This window comes from Rhinoderma darwinii, chromosome 4, assembly GCF_050947455.1.
Source record: "Rhinoderma darwinii isolate aRhiDar2 chromosome 4, aRhiDar2.hap1, whole genome shotgun sequence".
Taxonomy (NCBI): Eukaryota; Metazoa; Chordata; class Amphibia; order Anura; family Rhinodermatidae; genus Rhinoderma; species Rhinoderma darwinii.
The window spans coordinates 153,452,861-153,478,713 of NC_134690.1; the positions used below are offsets into that span (position 1 = coordinate 153,452,861).

General features: G+C 42.9%; 1 protein-coding gene across 1 annotated transcript in view; it reads left to right on the forward strand.

The window, feature by feature from the left end:
- The window catches only part of XXYLT1 (xyloside xylosyltransferase 1), a 289,758-nt gene extending 264,816 nt beyond the window's left edge, over positions 1-24,942 (forward strand). Inside the window, exon 4 of the mRNA XM_075864061.1 lies at positions 24,325-24,942. Coding sequence (XP_075720176.1) covers positions 24,325-24,721 — 397 coding nt within the window. The 3' untranslated portion in view covers positions 24,722-24,942. The remainder of the gene's footprint in view (positions 1-24,324) is intronic.
- Positions 24,943-25,853: the final 911 nt, after the last annotated feature.

Here is a 25,853-nt window from a genome sequence, read left to right on the forward strand (position 1 = left end):
GCTGAGCTACGCTGTTTCCATAACTCCCATAGTAGTGAATGGCAGTTACAGAAGCAGGGTAGCATGCGAGCTACGCTGTTTCCGTAAATACCATTCAGTTCTATAGGACTTACGCTGTTTCATAATTCATGGTCAGAATTCACCTGCAGAACAGAGTTTAAAGGGCCCCGTTCTAGAGATAGGTTCGGGCCCCAGAGGTGGGACCCGCATCTGACATTTATGACATATCCTGTGGATTTGTCATAAATGTCTCTCATGGGAAAACGCCTTTAACATGAGCTGCCTTACATTTAGGCTACATTAACACAGGGCGGCTACGCTGTGAAATGGTGCACAGCATATCCGCCCTGGTGGCCGCAGGGAATTCCGTCCGAAAAACCGCACCAAATTGTGGTGCAGTTTTACGACCGGAATGTCCTCTGCGGAAAACTGCACATAAAAAAATGAACACATACTTGACCTCTGACATCCTGCAGGCCAACCTGGGATGAAGTTTTATACCATGTGACCGCTGCTGCCTGTGATTGGCGGAATTGCAGCTTTTGCACCGCATAAAACGCAACAACTGCTATTTGTTGCGGGTTTTACCTCCCCATTGAATTCAATGGGGGAAAACCTGCAACACAAAAGCAGCTAATACAATTGACATGCTGCAGCTTAAAAACGCACCGCAGGTAAATTTCAGAGAGTTTTTTACGCTAGTCAATTATGCAGCGTGTGGATGATATTTGTTCAAATCTCATCCACTATGCTGCTACTGTATTATGCTGTGGATTTACTGCAACGAGATACGTTGCAGAAAAACCTCAGTATTTACGCAAAAAAATGTTCCCACGGGTCTGATACGCTGCGTGATTTTTATCCAACATGAAACCCGCAGTATATTCAGATCGAAAAGTCGTGGCTTTCCAAACTGAATTTCCGCTGCAGAAAAAGCGCTCATACTTACCTGTCTTACCTGTCTTCTATGCGCGTGTCATGATCTAGGGCAGGGGTCTCAAGCACGCGGGCCGCATGCGGCCCCTGGGGCTGTCATCTGCGGCCCGCGGGACACAGAGCCGCTAGTATCGGCTCTGCTCCGAGGCTCTTGAATTCCCTGACATCACTGTCCACATATGAACGACGATGTCTGGGGCTTCCCCAGAGCCAGAGTCCCGTGCAGAGCGCTAGTATCGCCTCTGCTCCGGGACTCTGTGGAATTCCCTGACATCGCTGTCCATATATGGACAGTGTGTCAGGGTCTTCCCCAGAGCGGAGTCCCGGGCAGAGTGCTAGTACAGACTCTGCTCCGGGACTCTGTGGAATTCCCTGACATCGCTGTCCATATATGGACAGTGTGTCAGGGTCTTCCCCAGAGCGGAGTCCCGGGCAGAGCGCTAGTACAGGCTCTTCTCCGGGACTCTGGAATTCCCTGACATCTCTGTCCACATATGAACATCGATGTCTGGGGCTTCCCCAGAGCCGGAGTCCCGTGCAGAGCGCTAGTATCGGCTCTGCTCTGGGACTCTGTGGAATTCCCTGACATCGCTGTCCATATATGGACAGTGTGCAGGGTCTTCCCCAGAGCGGAGTCCCGGGCAGAGCGCTAGTATAGGCTCTGCTCCGGGACTCTGTGGAATTCCCTGACATCACTGTCCATACATCGACAATGATGTCAGGGGCTTCCCCAGAGCAAGAGTCCCAGTGATGTCAGGACCACAGCTGGAGTCCCAGGAAGAGCCTACTAGCGCTCTGCCCGGGACTCCAGCTCTGGGGTTGCCCCTGACATCTCTGTCCATATATGGACAGTGATGTCAGGAGCAGAGCTGGTATCCCAGGCAGAGTGCTAGAAGCGGCTCTGCTCCGGGACTCCAGCTCTGGGCAATCCCCTGACATCACTGTGGCAGCATGTATGGGGGGCACTGTGGCAGCATGTACGGGAGGCACTGTGGCAGCATGTACGGGAGGCACTGTGGCAGCATGTACGGGAGGCACTGTGGCAGCATGTACGGGGGGGCACTGTGGCAACATGTACGGGGGGCACTGTGGCAACATGTACGTAGGTCACTGTGGCAGTATGTACGGGGGGCACTGTGGCAGCATGTACGGGGGGCACTGTGGCAGCATGTACGGGGGGCACTGTGGCAGCATGTACGGGGGGCACTGTGGCAGCATGTACGGGGGGCACTGTGGCAGCATGTACGGGGGGCACTGTGGCAGCATGTACGGGGGGCACTGTGGCAGCATGTACGGGGGGCACTGTGGCAGCATGTACGGGGGGCACTGGCAGCATGTACGGGGGGCACTGTGGCAGCATGTACGAGGGGCACTGTGGCAGCATGTACGGGGGCACTGTGGCAGCATGTACGGGGGCACTGTGGCAGCATGTACGGGGGCACTGGCAGCATGTACGGAGGGCACTGGCAGCATGTACGGGGGGCACTGTGGCAGCATGTACGGGGAGCACTGTGGCAGCATGTACGGGGGGCACTGTGGCAGCATGTACAGGGGGCTGCCCAATTTTGACTTGTGTGTCTGCCAAATGCTGCCAACTGAGCCTCCGGACTGCATTTAGCGAAACTTAAACTGGAAAACTGCATTGTTGAAATAAGCACGTGGAGAAATCTCTCAAATTTTAAACCTAGCAGTATTATTATAGTAATGTAGTATTAATTTTATAATAATGTAGTATTATTATTATAGTAATATAGTGTTATAGTAGTTCAAATAAGTAATTTATTAACAATAATTTTGTATTGTATCAAATTTTAAAGTAATGCGGCCCGTCAACTTCCAATTTTTTCTATATGCGGCCCACTTACCCGGCCGAGTTTGAGACCCCTGATCTAGGGTATGTAGACCCACTAGGCCGCTCCCTTGTAGCGAAAAGGTAGCTGACCAACTCAGTCTATGCAGAGGTGCGTAGCACAAGGGTACCTGAGATAGACCGGACAGCGGCAGGGCTCCGGCACAGATAGTTTGGTGTGGCAGGTTGCGCCGGACATGGCAACACACAGACATGGCATATCCAACATACGGCACCACACGACTCTGATACAAGGCAGGCTCAGGAAGGAAACACAGCACGGGATACAGGAGATAGGATGCAGGGACCGGGAACACTGGGAGCAGGAAAACACTAAGGCACCATTTGCAATACAAACATGGGAAAAGTACAAACAAGGCTCAGGAAAGGTGTGCGAGGGCAGAGCCCTTTTTATAGTCCAGGGTGCGCTGGGGTAGGGTAGGGAACTTTTAGGAAGTGTGCGCTCTGGCCCTTTAAGGTCGGGGACGGGCGCGCACATGCACTCCATCACACACTCCGGGAAGGGAAGGCCACGCCAGCCGAGGTCTCCGTGGAGGAGGACATCGGCAGGCGGCCAGGAAGTTGTGGTTCTGGCCGTTCGGCTAGGGTGAGCGGCAGTAGTCCGTGACCGCAGCCATAACCGTACCCCCCTGCAGAGGATGGTCAACCTGGCTCCTCGAACACAGCACGAGATGTCTGTAAGAACAGGGCTAGAAACGAAAATTCTGGCCCCTGTCGTTCCAGTATGGGGTTAGCCCATGCGAGGGCCTTACCAGCGAGGAGGGAAATAATGAATGCTACCTTGGCCTCATCAGAGGGGAGGAGGTGAGCACGTAGTCTAAAATGGATGGTACATTGATTGATGAACCCTCTATAGGGTCACAGTCATAGCAAAGAGGAAGAGGCAGCGCAACTGCGGATCCGGAACAGACAGGAGTAGTAACAGGTAGTGGAAGGGCAGCAGTCTCTGGGGGAGGAACAGGGAGAGCCCTTTTTATAGTCCAGGGTTCACTGGTGTAGGGTAGGGCACTCCATCGCACACTCCAGGAAGGGAAGGCCGCTCCAGCCTGGGTCTCCAGGGAGGAGGACGTCAGCAGGCGGCCAGGAAGTTGCGGCCGTTCGCCTAGGGTGAGCAGCAGCAGTCCGCGACCGCAGCCATAACAGTGCGTAGTCCGACCTCCTACGATGACGGCCATGTGACGCTGCATCCTGTGATTGGCTGCAGCAGTCACATGGGATGAAATGTCATCCCAGGTGGCCAGACTGCAGGAAGGAGGAGAGCGTTCTGGGTATGTATGATTTTTTTTTTCCGTTGCGGAAATTCTGCAGCATTTACGCTACGTGGGAACCCAGCCTTATGGTGCTCGCATGGAGTGTGCTTAAAAGCTGAGCATGTGCAATCAGCAGCAGGTGTAAGCTATAAAGGAGAGGAACAAAGCAAGCACCAATTCCGGCTTAACATCTCAGATGCCACGGTCACCACATCAGCGCCACTGCAACGTGATTGCTGGGTGCTAATGTTTTTTTTTAGACAACCGGGGGCCTAACAAAGGCCCTCAGGTCTTCTCTTTGAAACCCTGTTAGGCCCTGCCAGGGGCTGGGTGAATAGGATGGCTTTCAGTTTTAACTAACAGGCACTATATAGTGCAATACAGGAGTATTATACAAGAGATCAAACAACATCTCAAAGTAGGATTAATTTTTTTTTAAAACAAATATCAATAAAGTATTTTAAAATAAAATAAACTATGAAAAGTAAAAAAAATGCCTTATCCTATAAAAAAAAAAACACTTTCAAAATGGCTAAATATTCTTGCTGCTATTTGTTGAAAATGCATAATAAAAAGTATTTGATTCCTTGCCATTTTTGATTTTTCCTCCCGGCCTTCCAAAAGCCATAATTATTTTTTTTTTTAATTCAACATAGCCTTACAAGGGCTTTCTTTTGCGGGAGCAGTTGTTGTTTTCAACAGCACCGTTTATTGTACTATATAACTTACTGTGGGGTGGAATAGAATAAAAACAGCATATACTCCAATGTTTTTTGTTTTTACGGTGTTCCCATGTAGTAAAGACAAATTTTTTTTCTATTCTTCACGTCGATACGATTACGGAGATACCAAGTGTGTGTGTGTGTGTGTGTGTGTGTGTGTATGTGTGTCTATATCAGTATATCTTATTTTTTTATTTTGTGTTCATTTTTTTTTATAAGAAATAGTTAAAAGGGAAACATTTTTGGGTCGCCATATTATGTTGCATTGCTTTCTGAACTTAGATGTGATCAATAATAGCTGGATCCTGCGTTGACCGATGCTCTGACCTGACGGATTTGACTGTGACCGCAAGATACATCTATGTAACCAGGATATATAGAAGCTGTATCTCAATAAGTAGAAAAAAATTATTATTTTTTTATAAAACCCATTCAAAATTTGTTTAAAATACAATAAAAAATTGATTTATAAAAAAAATTGGCTTCAAAGGTTTACATAGCCTTTAAGATAAAGTTGTCGTATACGGATGGCTACTCAATATATGGGCTTTGCACTTCAACTGGGTAGGTGTAGTTTCTGCCTGCTGGCTTGCTTGCTGTATAACCGCACCACTGCAGACACTAACCTGTACTGCATTTGAGGGGAAAAAATCTAACACCAATTACAGAGGTTTTCCTCCGAAGTTCATCCTTATTATCTCTTACTGTAATAGCTATATATAGAGTTCTATAACAGTTTTGCATTGATATGAAGGCCTGAGCAATCGAAGACAGGTGGTTTGCTAGGGATGTGCTGCCTAATATAACTATTGGAAAAACTGTGGTTGTTGGGCAGTGTATCCCTAGCAACCGTTTACCACACAGCTGGATTGGATCAAAATATGAGGAGGCGTTGTACCTTGGGGACGTGCCTTCTCTTCTGGGAGACTTGGCAAGTACATTAACCTCCCTGTAAGGGCCTGTTAACATCACGTTTTTAACCTTCGTTTAGCGTGTACGTTGGGAAAGCTCCCTATGTACACTATAAACGTGCCCATATGGCTCCATTAGCCTGACGGAGTCCAAAAGAATGTCCTCTTGGTCTCTGTCAGGCTGGTATACGTCGATATACTTTTTTTTTTTTTTAGGTTGAAATAGAGTAGTATTCTACACTATTCCATCCGCAGGAATCCCACAAAAAAGTATACCGCACAGTATACGTTTTTTGTTTTTTTTTAAGTTGGGAGACTATGGTTGACGGATGCCACTGTATGGCATTTTCATCACGTTTCATCCCGTGTGACTGCTGCAGCCAAACACAGGCTTCAGCGGTTACATGCGCTACATTGTCCAAGGAGGCCGGGCTGCACGGAGAACTGAAGAAAGCATCGCTATGACAACGGAGAAACTGGGTAAATATTGAAAAAAAAAATCTCCTGCTGTATTTCCGCATTGGAGATTCCACCCAAAATTCTGCACCACAATTTTAAGCAGCGTATCCGCTCTGGGTGAACACAGTGGACTAATGCCCCATGCACACTAAAGTATTTTTGCGGCCACAATTCACCCGCAAATCTGTTGGTGAATTGCGGCCCCATTAATTTCAATGGGCCCATGCGCACGACCGCGGTTTCCACGGTCCGTGCATGGCCCAAGAGCCTGGACCGCAAAAAGATAGGACATTTCTTATTACGGCCGCATTTTGAGGTCCAGGCTTGTTGAAATTCATGCACACGGCAATGTGCACGGCCCGTGATTTGCGGGCGGCCGCGGATGACACTCCGCGTCCGTCCAAGCCGCAAATCACGGCCCGTGCACACCACTACGGTCTTGTACATGATGCCTTACACAGTGGACCAACACTGTTGCTCAGTGGTCCAAAGTCCTGTTTTCAGATGAAAGTAAATTTTGCATTTCATTTGGAAATCTCGGTCCCGGAGTTTGGAGGAAGAGTGGAGAGGCATCAATCCAAGTTGCTTGCGGTCCAGTGTGAAGTTTCCACAGTCAGGGATGGTTTGGGGGCCATGTCATCTGCTGGTATTTGTCCACTGTGTTATATCTAGTCCAGAGTCAGCGCAGCCGTCTACCAGAAAATTTTCGAGCACTTCATGCTTCCTTCTGCTAACAAACTTTATGGAGATGCTGATTTCATTTTCCAGCTGGACTTGGCACCTGCCCACACTGCCAAAAGTACCAACACCTGGTTTAATAACCACAGTATCACTGTGCTTGATTGGGCAGCAAACTTGCCAGACCTAAACCCCATAGGGAATCTATGGGGTATTGTCAAGAGGAAGATGAGACACCAGACCCAACAATGCAGACGAGCTGAAGGCCGCTATCAAAGCAACCTGGGCTTCCATAACACCTCAGTAGTGCCACAGGCTGATTGCCTTTGTGCCACGCCACATTGATGCATTAATTCATGCCAAAGGAGCTCCGACCATGAGTGCATATACTGTACATACTTTTCAGTAGGCCAACATTATATTAGGAGTTTCACTATTTGAATTGAATTACTGAAATAAATTTACTTTTTTATTTTATATATATATATATATATATATATGTATGTTTGTATATGTGTGTGTGTGTGTGTGTGTGTGTGTGTGTGTGTGTATATATATATATGTATATATATATATATATGTGTGTGTGTGTGTGTGTGTACACTACCGTTCAAAAGTTTGGGGTCACCCAGACAATTTTGTGTTTTCCATGAAAACTCACACTTATATTTATCAAATGAGTTGTAAAATGCCTAGAAAATATAGTCAAGACATTGACAAGGTTAGAAATAATGATTTTTATTTGAAATAATAATTTTCTCCTTCAAACTTTGCTTTCGTCAAAGAATTATCCATTTGCAGCAATTACAGCATTGCAGACCTTTGGCATTCTAGCTGTTAATTTGCTGAGGTAATCGGGAGAAATTTCACCCCATGCTTCCAGAAGGCCCTCCCACAAGTTGGATTGGCTTGATGGGCACTTCTTGCGTACCATACGGTCAAGCTGCTCCCACAACAGCTCTATGGGGTTGAGATCTGGTGACTGCGCTGGCCACTCCATTACAGATAGAATACCAGCTGCCTGCTTCTTCCCTAAATAGTTCTTGCATAATTTGGAGGTGAGCTTTGGGTTATTGTCCTGTTGTAGGATGAAATTGGTTCCAATCAAGCGCTGTCCACAGGGTATGGCATGGCGTTGCAAAATGGAGTGATAGCCTTCCTTATTCAAAATCCCTTTTACCTTGTACAAATCTCCCACTTTACCAGCACCAAAGCAACCCCAGACCATCACATTACCTCCACCATGCGTGACAGATGGCGTCAGGCACTCTTCCAGCATCTTTTCAGTTGTTCTGCGTCTCACAAATGTTCTTCTGTGTCATCCAAACACCTCAAACTTCGATTCGTCTGTCCATAACACTTTTTTCCAATCTTCCTCTGTCCAATATCTGTGTGCTTTTGCCCATATTATTCTTTTCCTTTTATTAGCCAGTCTCAGATATGGCTTTTTCTTTGCCACTCTGCCCTGAAGGCCAGCATCCCAGAGTCGCCTCTTCACTGTAGATGTTGACACTGGCGTTTTGCGGGTACTATTTAAGGAAGCTGCCAGTTGAGGACCTGTGAGGCGTCTATTTCTCAAACTAGAGACTATAATGTACTTGTCTTGTTGCTCAGTTGTGCAGCGGGGCCTCCCACTTCTCTTTCTACTCTGGTTAGAGCCTGTTTGTGCTGTCCTCTGAAGGGAGTAGTACACACCGTTGTAGGAAATCTTCAGTTTCTTGGCAATTTCTCGCATGGAATAGCCTTCATTTCTAAGAACAAGAATAGACTTTCGAGTTTCACATGAAAGCTCTCTTTTTCTAGCCATTTTGAGAGTTTAATCGAACCCACAAATGTAATGCTCCAGATTCTCAACTAGCTCAAAGGAAGGTCAGTTTTGTAGCTCCTCTAAACAGCAAAACTGTTTACAGCGGTGCTAACATAATTGCACAAGGGTTTTCAAGTGTTTTCTAATCATCCATTAGCCTTCTAACACAGTTAGCAAACACAATGTACCATTAGAACACTGGAGTGATGGTTCTTGGAAATGGGCCTCTATACACCTATGTAGATATTGCATTAAAAAGCAGACGTTTGCAGCTAGAATAGTCATTTAGCACATTAACAATGTATAGATTGTATTTCTGATTAATTTAATGTTATCTTCATTGAAAAAAAACTGTGCTTTTCTTTAAAAAATAAGGAAATATCTAAGTGACCCTAAACTTTTGAACGGTAGTGTATATATCTGTATATAGCAAAATCCAAGACAGCACTCCAAATTCAGTGAAAAATCGGATCACTTTAATCACCACTTGCTATATATATGTATATATATATATATATATATATATACATTACACAGACACATATACACATTACACACATACACTATATGGACAAAAACTATTGGGACACATCTCCTAATCATTGAGTTCAGGTATTTCATTCAGTTCCATTGCCACGGGTGTTTAAAATCAAGCACCTAGCCATGCAGCCTGCCTTTAGGGTGTATTCACAGGGTGCATTTTTGCGGCGTTTTTTTTTTGCCGTACGACCGAAAACCACACAGAAAAACGCATGTGTTTTTACAGCGAATTTGTCAAGTTCGCACGGCCAAAAATGTGTGAAAACCGCACCATGGGAATATACCCTAAAGAACATTTGTAAAAGAATGGCTCGTTCTAAAGATCATACTGAATTAGAGTATGGGATTGTAATAGGATGCCACAGTTGCAACAAGTCAGCTTGTAAAATTTCTGTGAATGGTATTATTATACGGTGGAAATGATTAGGAACCACAGCAACTCAGCCACGTAAAGTTACAGAGTGGGGTCGCTGAGTGCCTCAGCACAGTGCCTAAAAGTCAAAATATTGATTTGATTTAGATTTCTCTTCCATTCATTCACTTTGTATTTTGTTAATTGATAAAAAAAAACTATTAACACTTCTGTTTTTGAAAGCATTCTTACTTTACAGCATTTTTCCACATCTGCCTAATACTTTTGCACAGTACTGTACGTGATTCTCCCTGTATGGGTTTTTCATACAATACGTTTACAGAATTCTATTTTTTCATGTGGTAGCGTTTAAAAAGAAAAATTTAAAATGGTGGCAAATGACCCTTTCATACCCCTAAAACTGATCATGTTGTTAAAAAGAAGATGACCTAAAACTATACATACCAATTTGTTAGGTAGACCTGTCTGTTCTAGTAAATACTTGTATTCTCCATAAAATCAAAATTTTTAAGTATTTTGTTTGTTTTTTTAAATCTGAGATGGGCCACTCCACTGTTGTTCATCCTAGAAGTGTATGATGAAATTGAAAACTGGGTGTTACCATTACCCTTGTGAAAGGGGCAAGCTTCTACACGGTTTAAAACTGTGAGCGTTGTCAGACTGTGTAGGCACACACCTCAATTATCAATTTATTCATACATTTGTAAGATGAATAAAAGAGAAACGGTACTACCTATAGTTCTTAGAAAAGATGCTCCAGAATCCTTATTTTATGGTATTTACTACATCTTTCACCGTGCGCTAAAAACGACAACTTTAGTTTTATTCTGCGTCTCAATGCGATTACGGTGATACCAAATTTATCTAGTTTTTTTTTATATTTGACTACTTTTACAAAGAAAAGACTATTTGTTAAAAAAATAAATTTTTTTTGTATCATCACATTCTGAGATGCATAACTTTTTTATTTTTTGTCGATTGAGCGGTGTGAGGGCATATTTTTGGCGGGACGAGCTGTAGTTTTTATTGGTACCATTTTATGGTACATACAACTTCTTGATCACTTTTTATAAAATAAATTTTAGAGCTAGGGTGACCAAAAAACAGCGATTTTGGCGTTTTAAATTCTTTATTTCTTACGGCGTTCACCGTGCGCAATAAATTACGTTTTAATTTATTCTGCATGTCGGTACGATTACGGCGATACCATATGTATATATATATTTTTTTCATGTTTTTCAGCGTTTGCATAATAAAATTACTTTTCTATAAAATAATTTATTTTCTGTCACCATATTCTGAGTGCAATAACTTTTTTTATTTTGTAGTCAAAAAAGCTGTGTGAGGTCTTGTTTTATGCGGGATGGGCTGTAGTTTTTATTGGTAGTATTTTGGGGTACATGTGACTTTTTGACGCTGGTGTAGTTTTTCATTTTGTTTGCGGTGTTCACCATGCGGTAAAAATAGCATTATAGTTTCGTAGTTTGGGTCGTTACGAACGCGGTGATACCAAATATGTGTACTTTTATTTTTTAACGGTTTCATCTTTTTTCCTGTAATAAATGACTTCTTATTGGAAAAAAAAACTTTTATTTTTACACTTTTATAAAACATTTTTCAAAACTTTTTACACTTTCTTTTTTGACCTGCAGCTCTGATCGCTGCTAGAATACATTACACTACCTAGGTAGTGTAACGTATTCCAACTGTCAGTGTGACGTCACAGTCACTCTGACAGTAAGGCTGGGTTCATACGACCTATTTTCAGACGTAATGGAGACATTTTAACCTTCTCGTACTGTGAATCGCTGACACGCACTTGTAGCGGTGGTTCACGGTATTACAGCCTTGTACCATTCAATTGTAGGCCATAAATTTCTTAGTACTGGGAAACCCCTTTAAAATGTACAGATTAATATATTTGTACATGCTTATCCACTTAAAGTGTAACTAAACCTTCAACAAACTTCTGACATGTCACAAGTTTTGTTTGGCGGGGTTCGAGCACCGCCACTGATCACTAAAACGAAGCGGCAGAAGCGCTCGTGTGAGCTCTGAGCCGCTTCGTTCCAGATCAGCTTTTTTCGGAAGCCTACGTAGCAGTTTACAGGCCCATAGACTTTCTATCGAGTCCGTACACCGCTACAACTGCTTTCAGAAACCAAGCGGCTCAGCGATCACCCGAGCACTTCTGCTGCAATGTTCTAGCGATCGGTGGGGGGTTTCAGTGCTCAGACCCCCACCGATCAAAACTTCTGACATGTCAATATGATACGATTTTGACAAAAAATAAAATCTAGATTTTTTTTTTTCAACACTTTGAGCGATTTTCGATTTGAATCTCTCTACTTTCTTTTCTCTGTTTTTTTCCCGCTAGCACCGAGTGGGCACTCTGGGGCGAGATTACATTATAGGGCCTGAAGTGTGAGCAGGACCCTGTGTAGTACCGGCCCCACCATGGGGTTTTAATAAATGACATAAAGGCCGGATTCACATGACTGTGAAAATGGTCCGTGTGTCCGCTGGATTTCCCAGCCTGATCACGGTACATGTGAACGGGACTCCTGGCATCAGATATTTAGGCTACAGTCACACGACAGTAAAAAAAAAATGGCCATTAAAAACTGATCAAATGTCAGGGTTTTTTTATGTGCATTTTGCATCAGTGTCTCCAAATTCTCATCCATTTCCAGTCCGTCTGTCCATTATTAAAAAAAAATAAAAGGATGGATGGATTTCATTTGTCAAGGTTTTTGGATTAATCCCCTGAAAACAGCAGTGCCCATGTAGATAGTGCCGCAATGTCCCTGTAGATAGTGCCCACATAGTGACAGGTCCCACATATAGTGACATAGTTCCACAGTGCCCACATATAGTAACATAGTGCCCATATATGGTGACAATGCCCACATATAGTGATAGTGCCACACACCCTTGCAGTGCTCATATATAGTGACAGTGCGTGATAGTGTCACACACCCTTGCAGATGGCACCCTCACCCCCCATGTAGATCGCAGCACCCCTCCTCCCTTGTAGATAGCAACCCCACATGTAGGTCTCACCCCCACCCCCCTTGTAGATCGCAGCACAACCCCTACTTCCTTGTAGATATCACCCCTGTTCGTGCCATTAGGAGCTGAATCCCTGGCCAGAGATTGCCGATGCTTTGGCCGGGGATTCAGCTCCTATTGGGAGCTACTGTGGTGCGATCTGCAAGGGGGGTGGTGGTGGTGCGATTTGCAAGGGGGGTACTATCTACAGCGGGGCGGTATCGATATATATGAGTAGTCGCTTCCCCGCGGAACTGCTGTTCCGTACTGTATCATTTTGTTCAGTACAGAACCGCAGTTCCGTAGGGAAGCAGGGACATAACGGGGCGGACCAAGCAGTGACAAGGCGGCGAGGCGGAGCTTCCTCCAACACAGCGCGATGGCGCCACTAAAGAATCGATTCAAGGATTCTGTTAAACAGAATCGTGAGAGTCTTTGAGGGCGAATTAATTTAATTAATCGCCCAGCTCTACTTTAAAGTATAGATTTCATATTGGAGCTTGTTTATTACATGAACTGTGGAGATAACAACATATAGAATGAACAATCACTTTGATGCTGTGAGGATTATAACTGTTGCGACGGTTCAGATGTTTCTTTTCAGTCTTACAAAGAAACCTGCCGGCATTTCCTGCTTATGAGACAATGTCGCCATGGGGCTGTTAGAAGCTGTATGACCTGATTTCGCACAAGCTGACCCAGACATGGCTTATATCTGGACCTAGCTGTTGCAAAGATACTACTTCAATAATATTTGTCATTCCAATTTATTGGATTGGAGACATATGAAGCAGACTGTTTCACAGCAGATTCTTTATTCGCAGATTGTGACGGTTTTATTATTTAAATGAGACTCCTACTTGAATAGAGGAACAGCAGCTTTCTATTTATGCCTAATATCGTCTTTAATAACCTGACATCTGATGACACAGGGTAGAGTCTGTTGACAATTCCTTCAAACAAGATTGTAAAGTGCTGAATTAAAGGAATTTCACAGTAGTAGTTATTAGAAAAATGGTTTCTCAGCATTGGAACCTTAGTATAATGTACAGTGTTGAGGGAGAGGAAGTCACACAGTGTTTGGCTAAAACAGAGGAAGAAAGGAGGATGCAGGTTCTGACCTTGGCCGTTTGACAGAGATGCAAGCTAATATGGCTGACAGTGAAGTAACTTGTCTCAGAGGCTGAAAGCAGTAAAAATCTTATGTGCAAAGAGCTGCGCTTGATAACTGAACACCTTTACGACAAATAAGGATCCAGAAGTTTAAAGGCTATGGAAAACTTTTGTACATGAAAAATCAATAGACATGAATGTTACGAAGTCCCTTTCACTTATATGTTTTATGCATTGAGATTTCCTTTTTATGGCTTCAGCAGCTGTCATAACCAGTTTGCAAGCTATTCTCCATTCATACTACTTCTCTAGAGGAGTTCCCCAGCACTGGTCACATGTTCTCTTCTCTAGGGGTGTTCCCCAGCACTGGTCACATGTTCTCTTCTCTAGGGGCGTTCCCCAGCACTGGTCACATGTTCTCTTTCTCTAGGGGAGTGTTCCCCAGCACTGGTCACATGTTCTCTTCTCTGGCTGTGTGGATTTCTCATGCACGCACAGCCTTCTCTCTGCTCTCCCCTCAGCTCTTTCCCCTCTCTTCTGCTGCTTCTGAGGCTGTTTTGCATAACCACGCCCACACAGCATGTCCATGTATTTCCCTACTCCCCACTCTCCCTCTGAGCTTCTGCTCACGATCTTCTCCTACACTATAGCTCTCTGCTGACACGGGACGTGTTGCACTGTGCATGTCCAGCTATCTGGTTGGGAGATCGCTGGCTATGCACTGTAGTCCTTAGTGAAGAGGAGAAAGTGGCTGCTGGGTAACTGAAGTGGAACTGTTCTCATCTGCACAGCACACAACAGTGAGTAGGACCTTGCACATGCACAAATGTCCCAGTAAATGCTTGTACAAGAGACTACAAAGGAGGAGCTGCTGATTTTACCATCAGGGAGCTGACTGACTGATCAGAGAGAGAACTGAATACAGCTTCTGGCCATGTACTGAAATACACTGCAGGTGCAGAAGTCAAATGGTAGAGAATTTTTAATTAAAGGAACAGTGTTACCTCAAAAAATTTTTGAATATGTTAAAGATGTTTACGCTTTATTAAAAACGTTTGGATTAATTTGTGTGTTTGTGTGTTACTTTTTCTTATTTTTACACTTTTTCTTCCCTATGGGGGCTGCCATTTTTTTTCCCATTTCTGTATGTGTCGATTAACGACACATACAGACATGGAATACGGCAGCTCCAGTCCCATAGGGACTGCGAACGGGGCCCGTTCCATCCACTAACATGCACGCCGCTGTGTGGGAACGGCGCATGCGCCGCTCCCACACAGTTCAATTTGAAATGCGCGCCGTCCGGCGCCATTTTCCTGTGGACCGGAAGTCGCGGCCGGACAGTAAGATTACTACTTCCGGTCGCGGCTTCCGGACTTGTGCACATGGAGCAGCGGCAGCAGACGGAGCGGATGGACCGGAGGGAGCGGCGGCGACTGGAGCAGGTAAGGGATTTCTATGTATGTTTGTGTTCAGTGTGTGTTTACTACTGTATGTAAACCTTCTACACTGTGTGTTAGCTCAAAAAATGGCGACACACAGTGTAGGAGGTTACACCGTTCAAACCCCTCGTTTCTCCCGCCACTAGCCAGGATAAAGGAGGGGGGATGCTGAGAGCTCACTAGAGCGAGGGCTTTTTACCCAATTTTGCAGCATAAAGCAATGTGGTTGCTTTACCACATGCAATGCTGCAATTTTGGGAATGGCTCCATCTAGCGACCAGCAATGGGAAATATTATAAATTAGAATCCAATTGAATCCAATTTATAATATTTCCTGACTCGTGAAAAAAATAAATAAATTAGAACAATGTTTAATCACCTATACACTAATTGTTTAACTAAAAAAAAAAAAATCATGTTTTGCTGGCAACACATTCCCTTTAAGACCAATTTGAAATGTGTTTTATTTAGCAAAAAAACATACAATGCAATAAAAAAAAAAATTTGATTAAAGGCTATGTACACCTTTGCACAATTACAATTTTTAGTCTGGGATATGCTGGAATACAGAACTCTTTGAGATAAAACAAGACTTTTTTTGAAGATTTTTTTTTTTTCAACCCTATCCAAATGCAGTGGAAAACATCTCTGCAGATTTTAAGCCATGCTACCTGGTTATATAATTTGAGAATCTCCTTTAAAATTCACACATAATTCATGTCAATCAACTAAAATCTATGGATTATACTGGGTTTCTCTGCAGATTTTAGTATTGGGTACTGTCCACCGTTTTCCCCACAAGAAGTCATTGGTCAGGCCCCATGCACACGACCGTGCCCGCAATCACGGCCCGCGATTGCGGGCACGGCCGGCCGCTGACTGACAGCCGCATTTTCGGGCCGTGCTCCCATACAAAGTATGGGAGCACGGCCCGCAAAATGCGAAAGAACGGACATGTTCCATAATTCCCGGAACATTTCCTCGGCACGGACACCCTTCCGTAGTGCTACAGAAAGGTGTCAGTGTTCAATGAAAGTGAATGGCTCCGTTTTTGCGGACCGCGATCGCGGTCCGCAAAAACGGAGGTTTTTTACGGTCGTGTGCATGGGGCCTCAGAAATACAAAATATAACCTGTACAGTATTTTTTCATAACCAAGTAAAAGTGGAGGCAGGATATTCCAGTAATTAAACAAATGTGACTCCTAACTAACTCATTAAAAAAGTACAACTTGAGCTACCTAATTTTCTATTCGGTAAGGCTAAGGTCACACTACCGTTAGTATACGTTTACCTCTCTTCCATCAGAGGAAGAGGATCGAAAAATTAAATGGAAAGCAACAGTTTTGTTAGAATTATCATTGATTTCAATGGTAATTCTTTTGTTTCAGTTGCTTTCCGTTTGTCTCTGTTCACTATGTTTCCATTTTTTTACGGAAGCAAAAGTGAAGTCTGCGGAACTTTTTGTTTCTGTTAAAAAAAACAAACGGAAACCTAGCAAATGGAGGCAAACGAAAAGCAACTGAAACAAAAAAATTACCATTGAAATCAATGGTAATTCTAACGGTACCGTTGTTTCTGTTTAATGTTTCGATCCTCTCTTCCTCTGACGGAAGAGAGGTAAACGTATACTAAAGGTAGTGTGAACTTAGCCTTACCTACTATGCAGTCATAAATCCAAAAACATATTTTTCCCATGCCACATGAAAATTACTATTATTAAAAGGGGTTGGATGATTTTGAATATACTAATAAGGTATGCCACTAGTAGTCATTTCTTTGTAATTTTTGTGTGTATCTTTATATACCAATGAGACCATGATGATACAGTATTGCAAATACTAATGCAACCACTGAGTATGTCTCCTGCTTAGCGTTTGGAGTGGAATGCTGGTAAAGTAATGCCTATTATTTTAGAAGATGTGACTGTTAATACGAGCACACAAATTGATGTCATTTGTTAATGTACAATGTGTTCCATGGTTTACATGCTGAGATACCATGGCTGCATATTTACACACCTCTATACAGGCAAAACTATGGACATCCTACGAACAATAAAACTATAGACCGTGCGCCCTGTCCCGCAGCCTTGTCCTATGTAAAACTTAAAGAGGCTCTGTCACCAGATTTTGCAGCCCCTATCTGCTATTGCAGCAGATAGGCGCTGCAATGTAGATTACAGTAACGTTTTTATTTTTAAAAAACGAGCATTTTTGGCCAAGTTATGACCATTTTCGTATTTATGCAAATGAGGCTTGCAAAAGTACAACTGGGCGTGTTGAAAAGTAAAAGTACAACTGGGCGTGTATTATGTGCGTACATCGGGGCGTGTTTACTACTTTTACTAGCTGGGCGTTGTGTATAGAAGTGTCATCCACTTCTCTTCACAACGCCCAGCTTCTGGCAGTGCAGCACTGTGACGTCACTCACAGGTCCTGCATCGTGTCGGCACCAGAGGCTACAGATGATTCTGCAGCAGCATCGGCGTTTGCAGGTAAGTCGATGTAGCTACTTACCTGCAAATGCTGATGCTGCTGCAGAATCAAGTGTAGCCTCTGGTGCCGACACGATGCAGGACCTGTGAGTGACGTCACAGTGCTGCACTGCCAGAAGCTGGGCGTTGTGAAGAGAAGTGGATGACACTTCTATACACAACGCCCAGCTAGTAATAGTAGTAAACACGCCCCGATGTACGCACATAATACACGCCCAGTTGTACTTTTACTTTTCAACACGCCCAGTTGTACTTTTGCAAGCCTCATTTGCATAAATACGAAAATGGTCATAACTTGGCCAAAAATGCTCGTTTTTTAAAAATAAAAATGTTACTGTAATCTACATTGCAGCGCCTATCTGCTGCAATAGCAGATAGGGGCTGCAAAATCTGGTGACAGAGCCTCTTTAACAGGCTATCAATTACAAAGTTACATAACTGTTTTTGAGAAAACATCTAAAGTTTCTCCTGTTATATATTAGGCTAAACTGAAAAGCTACATTTCCCACTTACCTAAGCTTTTATAAAATCCTGGCTGTGGGTCTTTCAAATCCAGGGTGTCTTTCTTGAGCTTATGTAAATCGGCCAATGTCCTATTCCAACATAAAACCGTTTAGAACTTAATTTGTAATCTAAATGTTTCTGTTGCATGATAAACTATGAAATAAATATAATTGAGTAAATGTACCTGCCGGCAGGGCCGGTTTAAGGTTAATGAAGGCTTCTGGTCAAATAACTTCAGACCCTAAAATAAATTCAGACCCCTAAATAAATGCAGACCCCAAAATTATTCCAGGCCCCAGACCAATTTATAAATAATATGAAATGAATATAATATATTCTTTAGAAAGTGCTTGAAAATTTTTAGGATATTTTGTAATCTTTTAATACAATGTCCTACTATGGTGCCTTTTGCTCCTAATGTCTTACCTAGTTAACCCTGCATCCATTTTTAGTTGTTTTATTCCCGCCTTCCAAAAGCCAAAACATTTTTTTATTTTTCAATCAACATAGCTGCAGGAGGGCTTGTTTTTTGCAGAGTTGTAGTGAATTGTACCATTTAATGTGCCACATAATGTACTGGGAAACGGAAAAAAAACTATTTTTTGGGGTGGAAGGGTAAAAAAAAACCTGCAATTTTCTTTTTTTGTTTTGTTTCTATGGCGTTCACCATACGGTAAAGACAACATGTTAACTTTATTCTGCAGGTCAATACGATTACAGTGATACCAAATTTATACAGGTTTTTGTTATGATGTACTACTTTTACAAATAATTTTTTTTTGTAAAAATTGGTTTTGACAAACACAATCTAACAAAACTAATAACATACAAACAGTTGTACTATTCATGCATTTTATTGAGCACATTGAGTAAGCATCCGCAAAGGGAGAAACAGTAAGTCAACAATTTAATTTTAATAACCTGTAGAGCAGCAATCGCCTCCACCTAACAATAGCAATAATCGTATCCTTATATATTTAATTTTTACTGTGTTGGGCAGATTTACACACTTTGTTGCAGCTGTACATTTTGGAAGTACACTACTGTTCAAAAGTTTGGGGTCACCCAGACAATTTTGTGTTTTCCATGAAAACTCACACTTATATTTATCAAATGAGTTGAAAAATGACTAGAAAATATAGTTAAGACATTGACAAGGTTAGAAATAATGATTTTTATTTGAAATAATAATTTTCTCCTTCAAACTTTGCTTTCGTCAAAGAATGCTCCATTTGCAGCAATTACAGCATTGCAGACATTTGGCATTCTAGCTGTTAATTTGCTGAGGTAATCGGGAGAAATTTCACCCCATGTTTCCAGAAGGCCCTCCCGCAAGTTGGATTGGCTTGATGGGCACTTCTTGCGTACCATACGGTCAAGCTGCTCCCACAACAGCTCTATGGGGTTGAGATCTGGTGACTGCGCTGGCCACTCCATTACAGATAGAATACCAGCTGCCTGCTTCTTCCCTAAATAGTTCTTGCATAATTTAGAGGCGTGCTTTGGGTGATTGTCCTGTTGTAGGATGAAATTGGCTCCAATCAAGCGCTGTCCACAGGGTATGGCATGGCGTTGCAAAATTGAGTGATAGCCTTCCTTATTCAAAATCCCTTTTACCTTGTACAAATCTCCCACTTTACCAGCACCAAAACAACCCCAGACCATCGCATTACCTCCACCATGCTTGACAGATGGCGTCAGGCACTCTGCCAGCATCTTTTCAGTTGTTCTGCATCTCACAAATGTTCTGTTCTGTGTGATCCAAACACCTCAAACTTCGATTCGTCTGTCCATAACACTTTTTTCCAATCTTCCTCTGTCCAATGTCTGTGTGCTTTTGCCCATATTAATCTTTTCCTTTTATTAGCCAGTCTCAGATATGGCTTTTTCTTTGCCACTCTGCCGTGAAGGCCAGCATCCCAGAGTCGCCTCTTCACTGTAGACGTTGACACTGGCGTTTTGCGGGTACTATTTAATGAAGCTGCCAGTTGAGGACCTGTGAGGCGTCTATTTCTCAAACTAGGGACTCTAATGTACTTGTCTTGTTGCTCAGTTGTGCAGCTGGGCCTCCCACTTCTCTTTCTACTCTGGTTAGAGCCTGTTTGTGCTGTCCTCTGAAGGGAGTAGTACATACCGTTGTAAGAAATCTTCAGTTTCTTGGTAATTTCTTGCATGGAATAGCCTTCATTTCTAAGAACAAGAATAGACTGTCGAGTTTCACATGAAAGCTCTCTTTTTCTAGCCATTTTGAGAGTTTAATCGAACCCACAAATGTAATGCTCCAGATTCTCAACTAGCTCAAAGGAAGGTCTGTTTTATAGCTCCTCTAAACAGCAAAACTGTTTACAGTGGTGCTAACATAATTGCACAAGGGTTTTCAAGTGTTTTCTAATAATCCATTAGCCTTTTAACACAGTTAGCAAACACAATGTACCATTAGAACACTGGAGTGATGGTTGCTGGAAATGGGCCTCTATACACCTATGTAGATATTGCATTAAAAACCAGACGTTTGCAGCTAGATTAGTCATTTAGCACATTAACAATGTATAGAGTGTATTTCTGATTAATTTAATGTTATCTTCATTGAAAAAAACTGTGCTTTTCTTTCAGAAATAGTGACCCTAAACTTTTGAACGGTAGTGTAGCTCTTGCGTGGTATACTTTTGTTCACTCCCCAGCAATAATGCTTCCTCCACTACGCTTCACAGTTGGAATAAGGTTTTGGTGTGCAGTGTTCTTTTTTTCCTCCAAACATAGCCTTGTCCAGTTTAGACTCGTCTGCCCAGAAGTATTGTGGACTCAACCAAGTGATCTCGGGGCAAATTTGAGATAGGTTGCAAGATTTTTTTGTTTGTTCCTTGAACACTATTCTAGTTCAGTTTCTTTCTAATAGTGGACACATGAACAGACATACTGTGAAATTTAAACCTGTGAAAGAACCCAGAAAAGGGCAACCCAAACATAATATAATCAGGGGCGCACTCGAACACATTAACCTGTCCCACTACACATAGGAACTTAACAAAAATAACAGACACATAGATAAGGAAGAACAAAAGGAAAGAGGGGGAGAGGAAGAATCGTAGAGAAAGATGAAAGCCAAGACTAGTTAAATGATCCAGCTACGTGCAATTGTATGTCAGGGAACTGCAACCAAGGCTGCCAGACTGCCGTGAAGGAGGAAAGTTTATCCACCTCGACAGTTGTCCGTTCCTCCATTCTCATGACATGGTAAAGTATCCAAAGAAGGCACCCATAGGAGGAGGTCCAGTCTGCTTCCAATAGTCTGTCGGCCGACCCCCAAGAAGTGTCGGAAGAAACATTTTTAGCCAAAGGCGAGGGACCAGGCAGTAAAGACGATAGTGCAACTTCTGGTACATAAGGGAACTTGGCTGGGTAAAATGAGTTGTACAGGCAAAGACCTTCCAAAACACATGAATGTCAGGGCGTTCCCACCAAATATGCTAATACACGTCTGGGACAGCGTGAAAACAAAGGTCTGGAGTAGATGCGTACATCTTATGGATCATATAGGGTGTTTCATACAAGGGTGGGATTCAAATTTTTAGCAACACGTTCTCTGCTCTGCCGACAGACATACGCACCTGGTGGGGGGATGTATCGCGCCATGGAAAATTATTCTAATAAATAAAACAATTGCAATATTCCAAATACATCCTATATTAAAGTGGACTCTAAATGAAACTTCCTGTCCAGAATGCGTAACTGGATTGACACACTATGTATATAATTATATAAGCATACATACCTACCTACCCACATTCGTTATATTAAACTCGCCCATTACGTATAAACCCATATGTGCACATTCAATATTCTAAGCATGCTCAGCCCATTTAGTTAGGCTGTTCACTGTATTAAGGGTAGAGGATAGTGCGGCATGCACAGTAAGCCGCGACAAATCTCATGGCTAATGCACCGTGCCAGAACCAAACTCAGTACATATTTACAGTGCCAGAACCAAGCTCAGTACATGTATCTAGCACCAGAATCAAGCTCTGTACATAAATACAGTTCTACAACCACACCAAGTACATAAATTCAGCACCAGAACCAAGCCAAGGATATAAATGCAAACCAGAACCAAGCTTAGTACATATATGCAGCACCAGAACCAAGCCCAATACATAAGTACAGCCCCAGCACAAATACAGCTCAGTACGGAGATCATTTGCAAATTCAAGTGAATAGAAGCAAAATTGCAGTACTGCAGAATGGCCTCTATACAGTGGTCGGAGCCTTCTGCTTCCAGCACCGACCACTGAATAATGCACGGTTCCGAAGGCAGGCGATCGGTCTGGGTGTCGGTGCCCCACTGATCATGTATTGTGGACAGGTTATTAGTATGAGAAACCACCCCATGCCCAGACAACCCCTATGACCCCTGTCATATAAGTTTGTACGGCATAAAACTACAGCTCCCAGTATGGCCTGAACAATGGTAAGCATATGCTGGGAGTTGCTATTTCACAGAAAATGCCATCCATCATCTTGATGCAGATCATACAGTGATTACAGTACTGATCAGTCATTGGGAGAATATATAGTGACTCACAAATGAGATCTCAGATTGGCGTCTCTTTTCTTCTCCCTCCGGTACAGGCCTCCATTATTTCTGGCCACGACCCATTTCTGCAGAGTTTGCCACTCAGATGTCTTCAGCTCCTCACTTTTCCAACATTTCCGCACCTATAAACAAATATACAATTCTCATGGTGCCACACTCTATTCCCCTGAATATAATCGTACTATACACTGTGCCCCTGAATATTATAGTACACTGTGCCCATGAATAAAATTGTAAACGCTGTAAAATAAAGCACCACACACACAGCCCCCTGTAGATAGCGCCACCCACAGAGCCCCCTGTAGATAGTGTCCCATATTAAGGCCCCTGTAGATCGTGCTCCTTATAGAGCCTCCTGTAGATAGTGCCCCAAGTAGATAGTGCTCTCAACACTGCCCACTGAAAGAAAACAAAAAAATGACATGCTCTCCTATTCCTGTTCCCACGCCGTCCTCCAGCGATCCATTTTTGTGTTATCAATGGCATGACCGCACAGGGCAGTCACATTGCCTATTGCTGGAGTCCCCAAGCAGAGCATCTTCTAGCACTTTGCTCGGGACTCAAGCACTGCTCCCGAGATTTGGTCAGTGACTTCGGGGGTTTCCTATAGCTGGAGTTCCCAAACAGATCATCAGCTGATGCTCTGCCTGGGGACTCCCATACTGCTGCCGACATCACAGTCCGTATATAGACAGTGACGTTGGCAGCAATGCTGGAGCCCCCGGGCAGAGCATCCTGAAATCCCTGAACTCACTGACCAAATGTCGGGAGCAGTGCTGGAGTCCCGAACAAAGCGCTAGCTGATGCTCTCCTCGTGGACTCCAGCAATAGGCAATGTGACTGCCCCTTGCGGTCATGCCATTAATAGCACGCAGACACGAACAGCACAGGAAGCAAGCCCTCAGTCACAAGGGGCCGTGTCGGCGCGTCATCAATATTAGAAAAGCTGCAGGACTGGGTTGGAACCGCACCATTTAGTACCGAATTTTTAAGTACATTAGTAAGTGACTTCTTTTTACATAAAAATATGAATGCAAAGCAATTTTTAAAATTTTTGGTCCCTGGATAACCCCTCTAAGGCTACACCTCCAACACTACATCCTTATTTGAAAAACCTTTTGCCAATTAGCTCTTGGAGAAGTAATTAACACAGGCTCACATACTTTTTCTCCCTGCCCTGTGGTTGTTTACTTAAATTGCTCAATAAAAGACATGATCAGTACTATTGTTTGTGTGTTATTAGTTTAGTTAGATTGTGTTGGTCTATAATTGTGACTTTGCTTATAAAATGTGGTCTGATTATTATCTATCAATGCAGAAATCCAGGTAATTCCAAGGGGTTCACTTACTGTTTCTTGCAACTGTATGTGTGTTGTGTGAATTAAAAAATAGGCACATTGGTCAATTTCTTATAAGCTTTATTGAAATATAAAATCTAAGGAAGACTAAAATATAAACATTTATACATAGTTATTACTGTTGAGTGGATTGGGTTCCTTTAGTTTTAATAGGGAACAGAAATATTTTACCAATTCTCCTTTTGAATGCCCTAACAAGCGCTTTCCCATTATGTCACCAACAGACATACGTTTTGGCAGTACCGTCATGAGAACCAAAATACCAAGGTTGGTAGTCCGCCACCTGATGGGATGCCTGGATTTAATAGTGGAGTGATGCTGTTGAACCTAGAAGCCATGCGACAGTCCAAGCTTTATGATCAGCTGTTAGAACCCAATGCAGTGCGTCTACTAGCCGAAAAATACCATTTCAAAGGTCATTTGGGAGATCAGGACTTCTTCTCCATGATTGGAATGGAGCACCCAGAACTGTTTTATGTTCTAGACTGTGGCTGGAATCGACAGCTGTGCACCTGGTGGAAAGATCACGGCTATGCTGACATTTTTGACCTGTATTACAGATGTGAAAGCCACATCAAAATTCTCCATGGCAACTGTAATACTCCAATCCCAGAAGAATAGGTGTCCGTTATTTAGAGATTGTTATGAATGAAAAAAACAATGGCTAAGTCCACTTTGATTCTACAAAAATGGAGTTGACATTATCTATTTTTCAACTTTTACTATGTTATTGGTTACATGTAGTAACCAGTGATTTTCATGAAGAAAATTGTTTTGTTTTTTACAGAAGCATTGAGTACTCAAGCTCTTTGGATTTAAGAACAAAAAACAAATGTAATTTTCCAGAATGTCATTGGATTGTTGAAAGATGTTTTGACCTGGAGCGTCTAATAAATGTGCCAATCCCTCAATGACAGTGTTTGAATAAATACCAGATGTTCACTTATAGGCACATACTGTCAAAAGTGAAACAGTAAAAAGGTGCAGAACTGTCCCAGCTGTGCCATGTATGCACAAATCTTATGAGGTCATTTCCAAAAAAGCATTTGCTGTTTTAGGCTATGTTCACACTTGCGTTGTGTAATCCGTTACTCTGATCCGTTTTTATATCAGAATAATTGTTAAAAACTGATCAATTAAAAATCCCATTGTAATCAATTGTATTTTTAATTGCATCCGTTAGCATCCATTATGTTAGTCTTCCGGATGTCGAACGGATGAGTTATTTTTATCATTCGTGTCAATGTAAAACGAATACAAAGGGATTGTAATCGTTTTGCATTCGTTATATTGATTTCAATGGGATTTTTAACTGATCAGTTTTTATCCCTAGGGTATGTGCACATGATAACTGCAATTACGTCTGAAAATACAGAACTGTTTTCAAGGGAACACAGCCCCTGATTTTCAGACGTTTTTTGAGCTACTTGTGTTTTTCGCAGCGTTTTTTACGTCCGTTTTTGGAGCTGTTTTCATTGGAGTCTATGAGAAAACGGCTCCAAAAACGTTCAAAGAAGTGTCCTGCACTTCTTTGACAAGGCAGTAATTTTACGCGTCGTTGTTTGACAGCTGTCAAACGACGACGCGTAAATTACAGGTCGTCGGCACAGTACGTCGGCAAACTTATTCAAATGAATGGGTAGATGTTTGCCGACGTATTGGAGCCGTATTTTCAGGCGTAAATCGAGGCATAATACGCCTTGTTTACGCCTGAAAATATGTCGTGTGAACCCAGCTTTATTCTGATGTAGAA